The following is an 18,560-nucleotide window of genomic DNA, read 5'->3' as shown; positions in this document are numbered from 1 at the left end:
AGTGAGAAGGCCATAATAAAGCCTGTCCGCTTACCAACACATAGTGTATAAGCCAGGAAAGTCTCGAAGGGACACCTGTGAAGACGAGCAGAACTCCATTCCCTGCAGCCCTCACATCCTGGAAGCTGAGGTTCCATCGCACGGACGAAGACTGAGGATGACGGCGAAAGATGTGCTTTTGATTGTGTTTATTTACATGTGTTTTTTATTCAGGAAGGTAGAGGTACCGACACTCCTAGCTGTGAGGTATGCATTAAGACTACGAGAACAGGTAACCATATTTCCCAAACCCTAATTTGGCATTCACAATACGAATGTAAAGGAGAGGTATCAAGATGTAGATACCTAAATATAGAATATAGTGTGTGCCATTTAGGAGTAGGAGAACCTAAGTGCTTCAGTCCAGAGTATCAACCTCGTACAATTTGGTTGACTCTCAGGAATGGAGATCCTCAGGGGACCCTAATTAATAAGACGGTGTTAGAATCCGTATATTCTTCGGGTGTTCTGCTATTTGATGCATGTAAGGCGATATCAAGTGGTAGAAAACCGTGGAATGTATGTGGGGATCTTAGATGGGAGAGGACGTATGGGTCTAATGATAAATATATTTGTCCCAGTAGTAAAAATAAATATGTAAGTCCTAGATGCCCAAATAAAGACTATAACTTTTGCCCATATTGGTCTTGTGTGGGGTGGGCGACTTGGGGACAGACAGTAGATAAAGACATGATAGTGACTAAGTTGCCGACTAGCCCTTATTGTAAGTCTATGGAATGCAACCCAGTCCATATACTTATTAATAACCCCGACAAGTTCCTAGATAAGTATGGAAATTTATTTGGGTTTCAGATATACGGGACGGGTTTAGATCCTGGGACATTATTGTTTATAGGAATAGAGACTGATACGGTATCCTCCCAGACTCATCAAGTATACCATTCCTTTTATGAAGAGATGAGTATAGATAATAAGATCCCCCATAATGCTAAGAACCTGTTCATTGACCTAGCTGAGAGTATTGCCGGTAGTCTTAATGTTACCAACTGCTATGTGTGTGGAGGTACTAACATGGGAGACCAATGGCCTTGGGAAGCAAAGGAGGTAATGTCCGGTTCTGAGGCAGTTGACCAACTAATATCTACACAAGCCGATTATCATTTGAGTGTTAGAGGTAAATCTGAGTGGAGATTAAAGACCTCCATCATAGGTTATGTTTGCATAGCAAGGAAAGGAATAATGTATAATACTTCTGTAGGAGAATTAACTTGTCTAGGGCAAAAAGCTTATGATGATGATACTAAAAATACAACTTGGTGGTCGGCTTCAAATGTCTCAGAACCATCTAACCCGTTTGCTAGATATGCCAGTTTAAAGGATGTGTGGTTTGATTTATCCATCACATCTACCTGGAGAGCCCCAGCAAATTTGTACTGGATCTGTGGTAAGAAAGCCTATTCGGAGTTGCCACAGGACTGGGAAGGGGCATGTGTGTTGGGTATGCTCAAACCATCCTTCTTCTTGTTACCGATTGAAACAGGTGAGACTTTAGGTGTTAAAGTGTATGATGTGAATCATAGGAAGAAAAGGGGACCCTTAGAGATAGGCACCTGGGAAGATAATGAATGGCCTCCCCAGCGTATCATAGATTATTATGGGCCAGCCACGTGGGCAGAAGATGGTACCTTTGGTTATAGAACCCCTATTTATATGCTCAACCGCATTATAAGATTACAGGCGGTGGTTGAGATTATCACTAATGAAACATCACAAGCGCTCAATCTCCTAGTGAAACATAATACCAGGATGAGGACAGCAGTATACCAGAATAGATTAGCCTTGGATTACCTTTTGGCAGTAGAGGGAGGTGTATGTGGGAAGTTTAACCTAAGCAATTGCTGTCTTCAAATAGATGACGAAGGGCAAGCAATAGCTGAGCTTACTAGCCATATGGTTAAACTAGCGCATGTGCCTACTCAGGTATGGAAAGGGTATAATCCAAGTAGTTGGTTTGGTAGCTGGTATGAGTGGTTTGGAGGGCTTAAGGCAGTGGTAGGTGGAGTCCTATTGATTTTACTGTTGTGTCTACTCCTACCGTGTCTTATACCCTTAGTAGTTAGGTCTGTGCAAAGCCTGATAGGAAGTATAGCAGAGAGGAAGGCTGCTGCACAGATAATGGCGATATATAAGTATAAGGCTCTAGATCAAGGAGAACCAATGCAGGAAGATGAGTGTTAAAAGATTCACATCATAAGATAAGTCTGGTCTGGTTCAAGGTAACTTGCGGTGTAAGCAAAACTAAGGTTATGTGATGCCTCAAGTAATTGTAAAATATCAAGAGGCATCAAAGGGGGGAATGTGGTGGAATCTCGGTAAAAATAAATTTAGTAGGCCGAGATTACCACGTGGCATGTGTACGTGCATATGCTGACGTATCGATCAGTTGGTTGCACGAGGCAAGATACGATCAGTAGTGTACGGAGCATGTGCAAGAATACAGGATATAGTATTCCCCTCCTCCATTGTGCTGGACAAGCCATGCGGTCAAACAGGAAGTTAATTCTTATTTGTGTTGATTGGTTAAGAGAATGTGCGGGTGGAGCTTAATATGGGAGGAGTTATATGCCTATATAAGGAGCCTGCACTATTGTCCGGGGCTCAGAACTTGTGGTATTTTGGTGACGCTAGTCCCTCTGAGTCCCGATCGGTGATCCAATAAAGAATCTCTTCCTTCCTGAAGAAACCTGTGTCCATCTCTCTGTGCTTGGCTTCCGTCAGTTTCTCCGGTATCACCTCTGGTTCACTCTGAGTGACTGCAACTGGAGGTGTTCCTAGCTTTCAATGTAAACACTGTATTTTCTCAGAAAATACAGTGTTTACATGAGAAAGGCTGCCTGCAGGGAGCTATAGTTCTCACCTGAACAACCTCATTAAGCTGAAGTTGTTCAGGTGACTATAGTGTCCCTTTAAATACAGATTTTGCCACAGTCACAATCCACAGAGCCATATATTCAGCATCATATTACAAAGCCAATCAGCTATCAGGTTTCACTTGGTGCTTTTTAGAAGATTTTATCCAAAGGACGCTCTCTTCTATTTCCTTGGTGGGGAAGATACCACCTATGCCAGAAGGATTGAGCAAAGCCACGTTGTGAGTACCTCTCCTTTTATTATTGGTATCATCTTTTATCAGAGTACACTATATTTTATTTTATTCTCCGCCTTTTACATATCGGTGACCTGCTGTTATCACACTTCCAAGTAAAAGCTTCTCCCCACTTCATTTGGGGCCCTACTATCACACTCCTGCTCCTGGCTACTAGCCCAAGGTCTACTACATGTATATCCACAAGTGGGGATCATATCGCCCAGGCAATATCGTTGGAGCTATTCAGAAGCTCCAGAAAATTGTAAGTGCTTTTCTTTTCTTCTATCAACTACAAATATGTTCTATACCATTGTAGGTCTCTGGTTTCTTTTATCTTCAATATTGATTTGAACCTGAGGACCCCACCATGGCGCTGCTACCCTTCCATCCTTCACTTGGCGCTTGAATGGAATATGATGCTGGAGTTATCCCACCAATCTGTTACCTCAACCTTCTTCAGCTAATCCAGCATATTAATGGATACTAGATTCAGAGATATCACTCTGGTTTCATGGTGACTACCTGTCCCTTTGGAGATCTGACCTGGTATCCACGGATCCAGTCCAGTCAGGACACACTGTACAGGGTATTCACAGTCTACTCAGTGCTGTACACATAATGATCTTAAAACGCCATATACTCTGTTATACATGTTTTGCAGATATTAATATTTACCTGTGAAGAAAATATAATCAAATTTGTTCTCAAGAAGCAGGGATGTCTCTTTCGCTTCTCCACATACCACAGCGAAGCAGTTCTGTTACACCCAGAAAATAAATACTGCCATTAATAAAATAAAGTATCGAAAGGGTAAATATGTGTACAAACCGAGTTATTTTTAGATAGAATGGGTCACTATACAGCAACATCAAACAGGATTGTATGGAAGAAACATGTCAGAATGTTTAGATAATAAAAACAATTCTTAATCGTTATTGTTTACAGCGTGCAAGCAGATTCTGTTACAAATTAGATTAAAAATATTTTATATGAAGGCTTACATAACTTACACGCAGCAATGTACTGCTGCAAAATGACTGAGGGCCCTACGCTAGTGATCTTCTAACCTAGCAGGAGATGGGGAGCGATGGGAGGTCAGAGTGTGAGGGGTATCTCATGATAGGAAGCAATGGTTAAGGTGTTTACGTGTTAGGGATATGGTATTTTAAGAAAATTAGAAGAGGGGAGATGGTATCCTTTTCTATATAGCTGATTTTGCACAGAACAACTAAAGCCGAGGAATATGGGAGGGATTCCGATGGGCAGACGTAAGAAGAACAAAGTAGTGACTGCAACAGTAGAAGTCCAGACGAGTAAAAAAAAAAAAGTAACAAGTAGAGAAGGTAGGCAGAAGTACATTGCAAAAAGAAGAGGAGGGGTGGGAGAATATTTTGTAAAAAGGAGTATGGATACAAGGGGTACAATGTTAATTAGAGCTCAGTAGTCAAGGGACAGATGGTTTCATTTTATCCTTGAAATGAATGCGACCAAATGGAGATACTGGCAGTAGGGGAATCAATTGATGAACATGAATATCTCACTACAGGCTTGACTAGGCATGTGCATGGGTTCGGCATTCCGAAATTTGGGACTTCCGAAGTTCCGAATTGCGGAACATCGACACTTTGAAATTTCTGCATTTCGTGACTTCTCTTGCAGCCGCTTAGTAGATAACTCCCTAATTCCCACTGTATTAGGGAGTTATCTACCAAAAGGCTGAAAGACCTAAAATGGCCTATTAAACAGTGAGCAGCCTGTGGCTATACCGCGAGTAGGGGCATGCCTATTAAACAGTGAGCAGCCTGTGGCTGCTCACTGTTAAAAAAAAAAAAAAAAAATCTCCCCTCCCGAGCCCCCACCCACGACGAGCGAGTGGGGGCTTTTAAACTAAAGGGGGGACCTATTGCCCCCCCGGCCCCCACCCCTGAGTGGCAGGTGGCGGCCCTAAATACTAATAAAGGGGGGGACCTAATGTCGTCCTCCCCCCCGGACCCCACCCCTGAGCGGCAGGTGGGGGCCCTAAATACTAATAAAGGGGGGGACCTAATTTCGGCCTCCCCCCCGGACCCCACCCCTGAGCGGCAGGTGGGGGCCCTAAAGTAAAATGATGGGGGGGGGCCTAATGTCCTCCCCCCCCTGGCCCCTACCCCTGAGCGGTGGATGGGGGCCCTAAATACTAATAAGGGGGGGCCTAATGTCCTCCCACCTGGCCCCCACCCCTGAGCGTTGGTTGGGGGCCCTAAATACTAATAAAGGGGGGGACCTAATTTCGTCCTCCCCCCGGACCCCACCCCTGAGCGGCAGGTGGGGGCCCTAAAGTAAAATGATGGGGGGGGGCCTAATGTCCTCCCCCCCGGCCCCTACCCCTGAATGGTGGGTGGGGGCCCTACATTAGAATAGGGGGGGGCCTAATGTCCTCCTCCCTGGCCCCCACTCCTGAATGGTGGTTGGAGGCCCTAAATCAGAATAAGGGGGGGGACCTAATGACCTCCCCCCTGGCCCCCACCCCTGAGCAGTGGGTGGGGGCCCCAAATACTTATAAGGGGGACCTAATGTCCTCCACCCCTGGCCCCCACCCCTGAGCGGCGGGTGGTGGCCCTAAATAAAAAATTAACCCCCCCCTCCCCGAGGTGACTAGGGTTCCCAAACCCCTAGTCACCCCCTCCCCCCCCAAAAAAAACTAACCCCTACCTACCCCCCTCACCCTAAAAATAATGAGGGGGGGACCATTAACTAAGTACCTGTAAAAAAAAAAAATCTTAACATTTGATGTTTTCTTTCTTCTAAAATCTTTTTCAGCCCCAAAAAAGGGCAAATAAAAAATCCATAATAACCACCGCACTTAAAAAAAATAATTATAAAATACTTCTTCACCCATGGAGGGCTCCGCGCAGACTGAGCTCTGCAGGGTGGGGCAAGGCTTATAAAGCCTTGCCCCGCCCTGCAATTAGGCTCAGGCCACTCTGATTGGTGGGTTTAAGCCATCCAGAGTGCTCTGACAGGTAAGTCTCTACATTTACCTGTCACAGCACTCTGATTGGTTGGCTTGAAATCCACCAATCAGAGTGCTCTGTGTCATTTTACACAGCGTGAGAAAGTTCTTTGGAATTTTCCCACGTTGTGTAATTTGACTAATAACTCTGATTGGTTACTTTCAATCCACCAATCCGAGAGTTATGAGTCAAATAACACAGCGTGGGATTCCCTGCATCGGCGTATTTTGGGCTCTTTTGTTGCGGGCCATGCGTGCTCTTTGGGTGTGATCTTTTGTGTTGGGCCTGCTCATGGGTTGCTCGGATGAGCTCCTGTGTGGGCCCTCCGCCCCAGTCTGTGCCAGGGATCTCCCTCTATCATAAAGGCTGAGGTCCTCCCTTCTTCGTGGTATGGGTGCGAGGTCCTGCTGTTTGGCCTAGTGTTTGGGGGGTCTCATGTTAGGGAGGGCTCGTTCAGCCATGGGTCCCAAATTTTATAGAAGTGATGTGATGTTTAGTGGATCTTGGCTGAGAGCCTGTCCATCTCCATAGCCTCCCTGGTTTTGCGTATGACTACAGCTAATGTGGGTATATTTGGGGTGCCCCAGAGTTCTGCTATTGCTCGTCTAGTTGCTAAGGCCAGTCTGTTCGTGAGCTTGTTTTGTGCGCTAGTTAGGGGTTCCCATGGCTTGGACAGGAGCCATATCCAGGGGTCTAGGGGTATGTCGGTGTGGAGGAGGTTGGAGATCAGATGTGCTACTTCTGTCCATAGTGGCGTCAGCTTGGGGCATTGCCACCAAAGGTGTATATATGTGCCCCTGTGTCCGCACTGCTTCCAGCACAGGTCTGTGTCTGCCTTTCCCATGTGGTATAGCTGTGTAGGTGTTAGGTACCATCTCAGCATAGTTTTGTAGGCCTGTTCTTTATGATTTACGCATATGGATATGGATGCCGTGGCCTCGCACATCTCCTGCCAGTCTGTCGGGTCATCTGGTGGTCCCAGGTCCCTCTCCCAAGCCGCCACATATGCCATTGCTCCCGGTGGTTGGTTAGTGATTAATAGTGTGTAATTTTTAGTGATTTTTAGTGATCTGTCCTTTCAATGCCCATTTCAAGATCATTTATAAATATGTTAAATAGAAGCGGTCCCAAAACAGAACCCTGAGGGACACCACTTACCACTTTTGTCCAGCTTGAAAATTTACCATTAATGACAACTCGTTGTACTCTATCCTTAAGCCAATGTTCTACCCAAGAACAAGACTAATCATCTAGACCAATTTCTTTTAGTTTGAAGACTAACCTATTGTGAGGAACCGTATCAATGCCTTGGCAAACTCCAAGTAGATCACATCCACTGCAACACCCTGATCTATACTTCTACTTACTTCTTCGTAGAATGCAATTAGGTTAGTTTGACATGACCTATGTTTCATAAAACCATGCTGAATATTGCTAATAACACAGTTCTTACCAATGAATTCCTGAATATTATCCTGTTAAGATACTCCCGGCATAAAGGAGTGAAACCACCGTTTAGTAGATCTTCACCCTTTTTGAGACACAGGCACAGTTACTGTAGACAGCCAAACTCCCGAACTGAATACAAGGGAATGCTCCAAACTCCCGAACGGAGAATCATGCGAACTCCTTCTCTCCTGGTACAGGCAAAAGAATACTCCAAAGTAGCAATCCCCCCAAACACGAGACCAAGCTCCGTCTTGAGGGTAAAACAGGTTTGATCTGATTTATTGAGGGCTACATGCCCGGTATTTATGCAGGTCTCCCACCTTGTGGACACTCCCCTAGGGGACCAGATGGAAGACTGGAACAAGTATGGTACATTAGCCAATCACAGACATAAACCCTCCCCTTGGTACAAGCAAACCCCTCCTCTCTATCCTGGGGATAATTGGGAAGAAATCCAATTATCTCCATGGAGAGGGGCAAAACGCCATTTTAAATGATACAGTAAAAATACATAAAATTCCATAACTGTAAAACTACCGAATGTATTCAGTACATATAATGTATCCCGAGATAGCCTAGATCTGAGCGCACATTATTACCGAATGTGAGCGCACACAGTTCAATCGCCATGGAGCCAAAGTCTTTCACACTGTTCTTTCGGTATACGAAGGGCTCCATGGGGTGGCTATCTGCGGTTAACCACAATGTTCGAATTGGGGCCTATAGGTTAACCAGCAGCACACTCTACTTCTGGGTGGCCGGCCGTTTGGCAGTTTGTTCGGTAGATTAACAAATAAACGAATGGGGAAGTACGGACAGGCAATTACACGAATCCACACAAATCAACCGGGATAGCACTATAGTTCCAAGACAGAGGGATCTGTCACATATCCCTTAATAGCCGTTCAAATAATTTCCCAGTCACAGAAGTTAAGCTCACAGGTCTATAATTTCCAGGCAAGGATTTTGAACCCTTTTTAAATATAGGAACAACATCTGCCTTCCTCCAATCCTCCTACAATATCTGAAACAAAAGAATCTTGAAAAATGAAATACATAGGTTCACTTATTTCCCCACTTAGCTCCTTAAGTACTCGTGGGTGGATACCATCAGGCCCCGGAGCTTTATTTACATTGATTTTCTTTAATAGCTGTAGCACCTTGTCTCGAGTTATCCAATCACAAGTTATCTGCAAGTTTGTTGCAAATGCTGTGCTTCGGAACTTCGGAAATTCAGTAGTTTTGGAAATTCAGAGTTTCGACAATTCGGCTATTCAGCAATTAATCTATTCGGACATTCGGAAGTACCTGAATGTCCGAATTGCCCGAAATTCGTCCGAATTCACATTCGGACCGAAACAAATTGCACATGTCTAGGCTTGACAATCTAATTTTGGCATTTGTAGCAAATGACAGTGGATCAGTAATACATTCATATGTTTTGCATTGCCCAGATTTATAGCAAGTTTATTTGATTTCCGAGTTAATGTGTTAAAAATATATGGAACTATACAACATTGTGAAAAGATGCTGCTGCTTTTGCAGAAAATGACTTGTGGTAGTTAAAGAAGAAAAAACCATCGTACTTGTGCCCCAGGGCCACCAACTTATGCATGTATAAATCTAGCTCTTACCTACAGGGAGGTGAATTGCAGCAGATTACGTCATGGTAAAGACCAAAGGCATGGACAAATTCAGGGTGAGTTCTCGGTTGAGTCTGGAGTCTCTGGCCTTCAAAACGTCGGAAAGGTCACCATAGCAATAAGATTTCTTTTTTTTTGTAAATAGCGCTTTTATTAGCAGTTCAAACAATAACAGATAGCAATGCGAATCGTATCAGTGAGACTCGCAGGTGTCAATCAGCATCTTAACAATGACGACATGAGTAGTGATGTCAAAATTTTCGGGTCGCGAACGGCGGACGCGAACTTCCGCAAACGTTCGCGAACCGGCGAACCGGGCGAACCGCCATTGACTTCAAGGGGCAGGCAAATTTTAAAACCCACAGGGACTCTTTCTGGCCACAAAAGTGATGGAAAAGTTGTTTAAAGGGGACTAACACCTGGACTGTGGCATGCCGGAGGGGGATCCATGGCAAAACTCCCATGGAATATTACACAGTTGATGCAGAGTCTGGTTTTAATCCATAAAGGGCATAAATCACCTAACATTCCTAAATCACAATGGATATGGATTGACACCTGACATATGGATTGACACCTGTCCTCAGAGACCCTGATACACACTGACACAGAGCAGAATAGGGACTGTTCCCCCTACGTAGGGTCACTTGGCAGATATGGATTGACACCTATCCTAAGGATCCCTGATACACACTGACACAGAGCAGAATAGGGACTGTTCCCCCTACATAGGGTCACTTGGCAGATATGGATTGACACCTGTCCTCAGAGACCATGATACACACTGACACAGAGCAGAATAGAGACTGTTCCTCCTACATAGGGTCACTTGGCAGATATGGATTGACACCTGTCCTCAGAGATCATGATACACACTGACACAGAGCAGAATAGAGACTGTTCCCCCTACATAGGGTCACTTGGCAGATATGGATTGACACCTGTCCTCAGAGACCATGATACACACTGACACAGAGCAGAATAGAGACTGTTCCCCCTACATAGGGTCACTTGGCAGATATGGATTGACACCTGTCCTCAGAGACCATGATACACACTGACACAGAGCAGAATAGAGACTGTTCCCCCTACATAGGGTCACTTGGCAGATATGGATTGACACCTGTCCTCAGAGACCATGATACACACTGACACAGAGCAGAATAGAGACTGTTCCCCCTACATAGGGTTACTTGGCAGATATGGATTAACATCTGTCCTCAGAGACCATGATACACATTGACACAGAGTGAAATAGAGACTGTTCCCCCTACATAGGGTCACTTGGCAGATATGGATTGACACCTGTCCTCAGAGACCATGATACACACTGACACAGAGCAGAATAGAGACTGTTCCCCCTACATAGGGTCACTTGGCAGATATGGATTGACACCTGTCCTCAGAGATCATGATACACACTGACACAGAGCAGAATAGAGACTGTTCCCCCTACATAGGGTCACTTGGCAGATATGGATTGACACCTGTCCTCAGAGACCATGATACACACTGACACAGAGCAGAATAGAGACTGTTCCCCCTACATAGGGTCACTTGGCAGATATGGATTGACACCTGTCCTCAGAGACCATGATACACACTGACACAGAGCAGAATAGAGACTGTTCCCCCTACATAGGGTTACTTGGCAGATATGGATTAACATCTGCCCTCAGAGACCATGATACACATTGACACAGAGTGAAATAGAGACTGTTCCCCCTACATAGGGTCACTTGGCAGATATGGATTGACACCTGTCCTCAGAGACCATGATACACACTGACACAGAGCAGAATAGAGACTGTTCCCCCTACATAGGGTCACTTGGCAGATATGGATTGACACCTGTCCTCAGAGACCATGATACACACTGACACAGAGCAGAATAGAGACTGTTCCCCCTACATAGGGTCACTTGGCAGATATGGATTGACACCTGTCCTCAGAGCCCCCGATACACACTGACAGAGCAGAATAGGGACTGTTCCCCCTACATAGGGTCACTTGGCAGATATGGATTGACACCTATCCTAAGGATCCCTGATACACACTGACACAGAGCAGAATAGGCACTGTTCCCCCTACATAGGGTCACTTGGCAGATATGGATTGACACCTGTCCTCAGAGACCATGATACACACTGACACAGAGCAGAATAGAGACTGTTCCCCCTACATAGGGTCACTTGGCAGATATGGATTGACACCTGTCCTCAGAGCCCCTGATACACACTGACACAGAGCAGAATAGAGACTGTTCCCCCTACATAGGGTCACTTGGCAGATATGGATTGACACCTGTCCTCAGAGCCCCTGATACACACTGACACAGAGCAGAATAGGGACTGTTCCCCCTACGTAGGGTCACTTGGCAGATATGGATTGACACCTATCCTAAGGATCCCTGATACACAGTGACACAGAGCAGAATAGGGACTGTTCCCCCTACATAGGGTCACTTGGCAGATATGGATTGACACCTGTCCTCAGAGATCATGATACACACTGACACAGAGCAGAATAGAGACTGTTCCCCCTACATAGGGTCACTTGGCAGATATGGATTGACACCTGTCCTCAGAGACCATGATACACACTGACACAGAGCAGAATAGAGACTGTTCCCCCTACATAGGGTCACTTGGCAGATATGGATTGACACCTGTCCTCAGAGACCATGATACACACTGACAGAGCAGAATAGAGACTGTTCCCCCTAGATAGGGTCACTTGGCAGATATGGATTGACACCTGTCCTCAGAGCCCCTGATACACACTGACAGAGCAGAATAGGGACTGTTCCCCCTACATAGGGTCACTTGGCAGATATGGATTGACACCTATCCTAAGGATCCCTGATACACACTGACACAGAGCAGAATAGGGACTATTCCCCCTACATAGGGTCACTTGGCAGATATGGATTGACACCTGTCCTCAGAGACCATGATACACACTGACACAGAGCAGAATAGAGACTGTTCCCCCTACATAGGGTCACTTGGCAGATATGGATTGACACCTGTCCTCAGAGCCCCTGATACACACTGACAGAGCAGAATAGGGACGGTTCCCCCTACATAGGGTCGCTTGGCAGATATGGGTTGACACCTATCCTAAGGATCCCTGATACACACTGACACAGAGCAGAATAGGGACTGTTCCCCCTACATAGGGTCACTTGGCAGATATGGATTAACATCTGTCCTCAGAGACCATGATACACATTGACACAGAGCAGAATAGAGACTGTTCCTCCTACATAGGATCACTTGGCAGATATGGATTGACACCTGTCCTCAGAGATCATGATACACACTGACACAGAGCAGAATAGAGACTGTTCCCCCTACATAGGGTCACTTGGCAGATATGGATTGACACCTGTCCTCAGAGACCATGATACACACTGACACAGAGCAGAATAGAGACTGTTCCCCCTACATAGGGTCACTTGGCAGATATGGATTGACACCTGTCCTCAGAGACCATGATACACACTGAAACAGAGCAGAATAGAGACTGTTCCCCCTATATAGGGTCACTTGGCAGATATGGATTGACACCTGTCCTCAGAGCCCCTGATACACACTGACAGAGCAGAATAGGGACTGTTCCCCCTACATAGGGTCACTTGGCAGATATGGATTGACACCTGTCCTCAGAGATCATGATACACACTGACACAGAGCAGAATAGAGTGATCCCCCTACATAGGGTCACTTGGCAGATATGGATTGACACCTGTCCTCAGAGCCCCTGATACACACTGACACAGAGCAGAATAGAGACTGTTCCCCCTACATAGGGTCACTTGGCAGATATGGATTGACACCTGTCCTCAGAGCCCCTGATACACACTGACACAGAGAAGAATAGAGACTGTTCCCCCTACATAGGGTCACTTGGCAGATATGGATTGACACCTGTCCTCAGAGCCCCTGATACACACTGACAGAGAGCAGAATAGGGACTGTTCCCCCTACATAGGGTCACTTGGCAGGTATGGATTGACACCTATCCTAAGGATCCCTGATACACACTGACACAGAGCAGAATAGGGAGTGTTCCCCCTACATAGGGTCACTTGGCAGATATGGATTGACACCTGTCCTCAGAGACCTAATTGTGTAATAATGGTAATACTATTACCTATTATAATATATTGGCAGGGGCAAGTAAATTCCCTCTAAATAGATGGGTATAGGCAGAGAGTATGGAGACCGGAGTGATAAAGTGTCAATAAGGTTAATAAGTTAAATGTATCCCAGACACACAGCCACCCTTTCTCTTAGCTAGTTTCCAGAAATGCTGGATAGGTAGAAGGGCTATAAAGACTCAGAGAGGTCTACGAAGAATCCTCTAAACTAGCCCTAATCTCCTTAAACACCTTCAAGCTAAAGCTCAATCTAAACGTTTATATGACTGCCTGATTTCCCATCACAGATGCTGGCTAGGAATAACAGTGTGCAAGACAAAGAGTGGGTCTAAGTGCCCATAGTGCAGTAAAGTGTCCCTAGTGAAGTGAAAAATAGAATAACGAGCTGGCGCCCAAGAGAATAACGAGCTGGCGCCCTATCAGGGGACATGTATATGGCATCGATTTTAGGAACCGGGAGGTGGAAAAAGATGCTTGGTCGGTCCTCCTACTTCAAATTTGGGGCACTGCGCGTGCAATCTAATGTGCCACCAGATAGGAGTGGTGTGTTAAGTAGTACTATTCCTATCAGTTTAATCCCTGTTATGTGCCTTTTTTTTGGTTTGGTTTTTGAAGCCACAGTGCAGCACCAGAGGGCCGAAAAATTAGGCATGTACACATGCCTGAAAAATTAGGTATTGTTGCAGCCGCTGCTGTAGCAGCGGCCATAAAAATTGATGTTTATTTCCCAGGCAGAAAGTGTCCTAAAACATTGCAGCTTGAACCTTAGTTCGTGGCGGATAAGTCACGCAAGTCAACCGGCATTCAGAGCTAAAATACAGCAGCAAGTGGACCATTTTTAGCCCAAGGCAGCTCATCTCATTAGGCCTTTTTTAGTCGAATGTATCGCCCACTGTCAGTCCCTTCGGGATCCATCCCTCATTCATCTTAATAAAGGTGAGGTAATCTAGACTTTTTTGACCTAGGCGATTTCTCTTCTCAGTGACAATACCTCCTGCTGCACTGAAGGTCTTTTCTGACAGGACACTTAAAGCGGGGCAGGTCAGAAGTTCTATCGTAAATTGGGATCGCTCAGGCCACAGGACAAGCCTGCACACCCAGTAGTCAAGGGGTTCATCGCTCCTCATAGTGTCGATATCTGCAGTTAAGGCGAGGTAGTCTGCTACCTGTTGGTCGAGTCGTTCTCTGAGGGTGGATCCCGAAGGGCTGTGGCGATGCGTAGGACTTAAAAAGCCCCACATGTCCTCCATCAACAACACGTCTTTAAAGCGTCCTGTCCTTGCCGGCGTGGTCGTGGGAGGAGGAGGATGACTTTCACCTCTTCCCCTGTTAGATTCCCGTTGTGATGTGACATAACCCTTATACGCTGTGTAAAGCATACTTTATAATTTATTTTGCAAATGCTGCATCCTTCCGACTTGTAATTTGGTAACATTTCCGCCACTTTCTGCTTATAACGGGGGTCTAGTAGTGTGGACACCCAGTACAGGTCGTTCTCCTTCAGCCTTTTTATATGAGGGTCCCTCAACAGGCACGACAGCATGAAAGACCCCATTTGCACAAGGTTGGATGCCGAGCTACTCATTTCCCATTCCTCCTCCTCAGTGATCTCAATGAAGGTATGTTCTTCCCCCCAGCCACGTACAACACCACGGGTACCAGATAGGTGACAACGAGCACCCTGGGATGCCTGTTGTGGTTGGTCTTCCTCCTCCTCCTCAAAGCCACATTCCTCCTCTGACTCCTCTTCCTCACAATCCTCGTCCAGGGTTGCCGCAGGTCCAGCAAGCGATGCTGATAAGGCTGTTTCTGGTGGTGATGGTGACCACAACTCTTCCTCTTCCTCTTCACGCTGATCTATGGCCTGATCCAGCACTTTTCGCAGGGCACGCTCCAGGAAGAAAACAAATGGTATGATGTCGCTGATGGTGCCTTCAGGTCGACTGACTAGGTGTGTCACCTCCTCAAAAGGACGCATGAGCCTACAGGCATTGCGCATGAGCGTCCAGTAACGTGGCAAAAAAATTCCCAGCTCCCCAGAGGCTGTCCTAGCACCCCGGTCATAAAAATATTCATTAACAGCTTTTTCTTGTTGGAGCAGGCGGTCGAACATTAGGAGTGTTGAATTCCAACGTGTCGGGCTGTCGCAAATCAAGCGCCTCCCTGGCATGTTGTTTCGCCGCTGGATATCTGCAAAGTGCGCCATGGCCGTGCAGGAACGCCTGAAATGTCCACACACCTTCCTGGCCTGCTTCAGGATATCCTGTAAGCCTGTGTACTTATGCACAAAGTGTTGTACAATCAGGTTACACACATGTGCCATGCACGGCACATGTGTCAACTTGCCCAAATTCAATGCCGCCAACAAATTTCTTACGTTGTCACAAACCACTTTGCCGATATCCAGTTGCTGCGGAGTCAGACACTTTTCCACCTGTGCGTTCAGGGCGGACAGGAGTGCTTGTCCGGTGTGACTCTCTGCTTTCAAGCAAGTCAAACCCAAGACGGCGTGACACTGCCGTATCCGGGATGTGGAATAGTACCTGGAGAGCTGGGGGTGTGCCGTTGATGTGGAGCAAGATGCAGCAGCAGAAGAGGACTCAGCCGAGGAAGTTATGGAAGAGGATGGAGTAGGAGGAGTAGAGGAGGTGGCAGCAGGCCTGCCTGCAAGTCGTGGCGGTGTCACCAACTCCTCTGCAGAGCCACACATTCCATGCTTGTCAGCCGTCAGCAGGTTTACCCATTGCGCAGTGTAGGTGATATACCTGCCCTGACCATGCTTTGCAGACCAGGTATCAGTGGTCAGATGGACCATTGCCCCAACACTTTGTGCCAGACATGCCATTACTTCCTTTTTCACAATCGAGTACAGGTTGGGGATTGCCTATTGTGAAAATAAATTTTGTCCGGGTACCTTCCACTGCGGTGTCCCAATAGCTACAAATATTTTGTAGCTCAGACTCCACCAGCTTGTATGGTAAAAGCTGGCGGGCTAATAGTTCAGACAAGCCAGCTGTCAGACACTGGGCAAGGGGGTGACTTTCTGACATTTCCTTCTTACGCTCAAACATGTTCTTGACAGACACCTGACTGTGGGCAGATGAGCGGGAACTGCTCAAGGCGAGAGACGGAGTGGCAGATGGTTGAGAGGGGGCAAGGAGGACAGCAGTGGTTGACGTGGCTGAAGATGCTGTACCAGGAGGAGGATGGCGGCTTTGAGTTTGTGTGCTGCTGGTACTCATGTGTTGATCTCGTAGGCGTTTGTGATGTGCGATCATGTGCCTACGCAAAGCAGTTGTACCTAGGTGGGTGTTGGACTTCCCACGACTCAGTTTCTTTTGGCACAGGTTGCAAATGGCATCGCTGTTGTCAGAGGCAGACACACACAAAAAATGCCACACTGCTGAGCTCTGCAATGACGGCATTCTGGTGGTGGACACAGCATGCGTTGATTGGCGTGCTGTCGGGCTGACCCCGGGTGCCGATGCATGCTGTCTGACTGTGCCACTAGCTCCTTGCGACGACCTCCCCCTGCTTCCAACTCGTCTCCTCCTCCTCCTCTCTGTCTCCCCATCTGAACTTTCGCCCTGTTCTTCTTCTTGCCAAGCGGGCACCCACGTGACATCCATGGACGCATCGTCATCATCAACCGCTTCACTTGTATCTGACAACTTAGCAAAGGAAGCAGCACCGGGTACAACATCATCATCATCACACCGTACGTCCATGTGTGTAATGCTGCCTGCCTGAGATATATCCCTGTTATCTACATCCTCTGGCAATAATGGTTGCGCATCACTCAGTTCTTCAAACGGATGTGTAAATAACTCCTCTGACATACCAAGTGAAGCGGCTGTGGTGCTAGTGTTGGTGGTGGCGGCAGGCGGGTGAGTGGTATCTTGAGAGGTGCCCGAAGCTAAGCTGGAGGAGGATGGTGCGTCAAGGTTCCGAGCGGAAGCTGTAGAAGATTGGGTGTCCTGTGTTAGCCAATCAACTATGTCCTCAGAACTTTTCAAGTTCAGGGTACGTGGCCTCTGAAAACTGGGCATTATTCTAGGGCAAAAGGAAATCACAGCACCACGACCACAATGGCCCCTGCGGGTGGCCTGCCTCTGCCTGTCATTTTTTTTGGGATTAGTGGTACTATGCGTGCAAGCTACTGTGCGACCAGATATGTCCAGTGGCACTGTGCAGTGGCAGAGGTTGGCAGAGTACACGCTGTAGGCCTGACACACCCGCTTGAAGACAACTAACTGCTATTCAATCTATAACAGTGGAAATATTTTTTTTGTTTTTAAATCAACGCTATTGTGACACCAGATATGAGTGGCAAAGTGCACTTGCAGAGGTTGGCAGAGCACACGCTGAAGGCCTGACACCCGCTTTAAGGACACTGACTGCTATTAGCTTACAGTGAAAAACTTTTTTTCTTTTTAAAGGCACGCTATAGTGACACCAGATATGAGTGGCAAAGTGCACTTGCAGAGGTTGGCAGAGCACACGCTGAAGGCCTGACACCCGCTTTAAGGACACTGACTGCTATTAGCTTACAGTGAAAAATGTTTTTTCTTTTTAAAGGCACGCTATAGTGACACCAGATATGAGTGGCAAAGTGAACTTGCAGAGGTTAGCAGAGTACACGCTGAAGGCCTGACACCCAGACGCTATTACCTTACAGTGAAAAACTTTTTTCTTTTTAAAGGCACGCTATAGTGACACCAGATATGAGTGGCAAAGTGCACTTGCAGAGGGTGGCAGAGCACACGCTGAAGGCCTGACACCCGCTTTAAGGACACTGACTGCTATTAGCTTACAGTGAAAAACGTTTTTCTTTTTAAAGGCACGCTATAGTGACACCAGATATGAGTGGCAAAGTGAACTTGCAGAGGTTAGCAGAGTACACGCTGAAGGCCTGACACCCAGATGCTATTAGCTTACAGTGAAAAACGTTTTTCTTTTTAAAGGCACGCTATTGTGACACCAGATATGAGTGGCAAAGTACACTGGCAGAGGTTGGCAGAGTACACGCTGAAGGCCTGACACCCAGACGCTTGCAGACAACTAACTGCTATTAGCTTACAGTGAAAACCTTTTTTTCTTTTTAAAGGCACGCTATAGAGACACCAGATATGAGTGGCAAAGTGCACTTGCAGAGGTTGGCA

The 18,560-nt window shown here is 46.5% G+C and overlaps 1 protein-coding gene across 5 annotated transcripts in view; it reads right to left on the bottom strand.

The window, feature by feature from the left end:
* ALDH3B1 (aldehyde dehydrogenase 3 family member B1) overlaps positions 1–18,560 on the bottom strand; it is a 340,333-nt gene that overhangs the window by 129,174 nt on the left and 192,599 nt on the right. For 4 of the 5 annotated variants that reach the window (XM_063433470.1, XM_063433460.1, XM_063433455.1 and 1 more), the window contains exon 6: positions 3,824–3,905. The exons of the other annotated variant lie outside the window; for it this stretch is intronic. In XM_063433470.1, coding sequence (XP_063289540.1) covers positions 3,824–3,905 — 82 coding nt within the window. The remainder of the gene's footprint in view (positions 1–3,823; positions 3,906–18,560) is intronic. 5 annotated transcript variants of the gene reach the window in all.

The sequence above is a fragment of the Pelobates fuscus genome, chromosome 1 (genome assembly GCF_036172605.1).
Source record: "Pelobates fuscus isolate aPelFus1 chromosome 1, aPelFus1.pri, whole genome shotgun sequence".
Lineage (NCBI taxonomy): Eukaryota > Metazoa > Chordata > Amphibia > Anura > Pelobatidae > Pelobates > Pelobates fuscus.
Note: the sequence above shows the minus strand (reverse complement) of the source record. Positions and strands in the feature narration are given on the sequence as shown.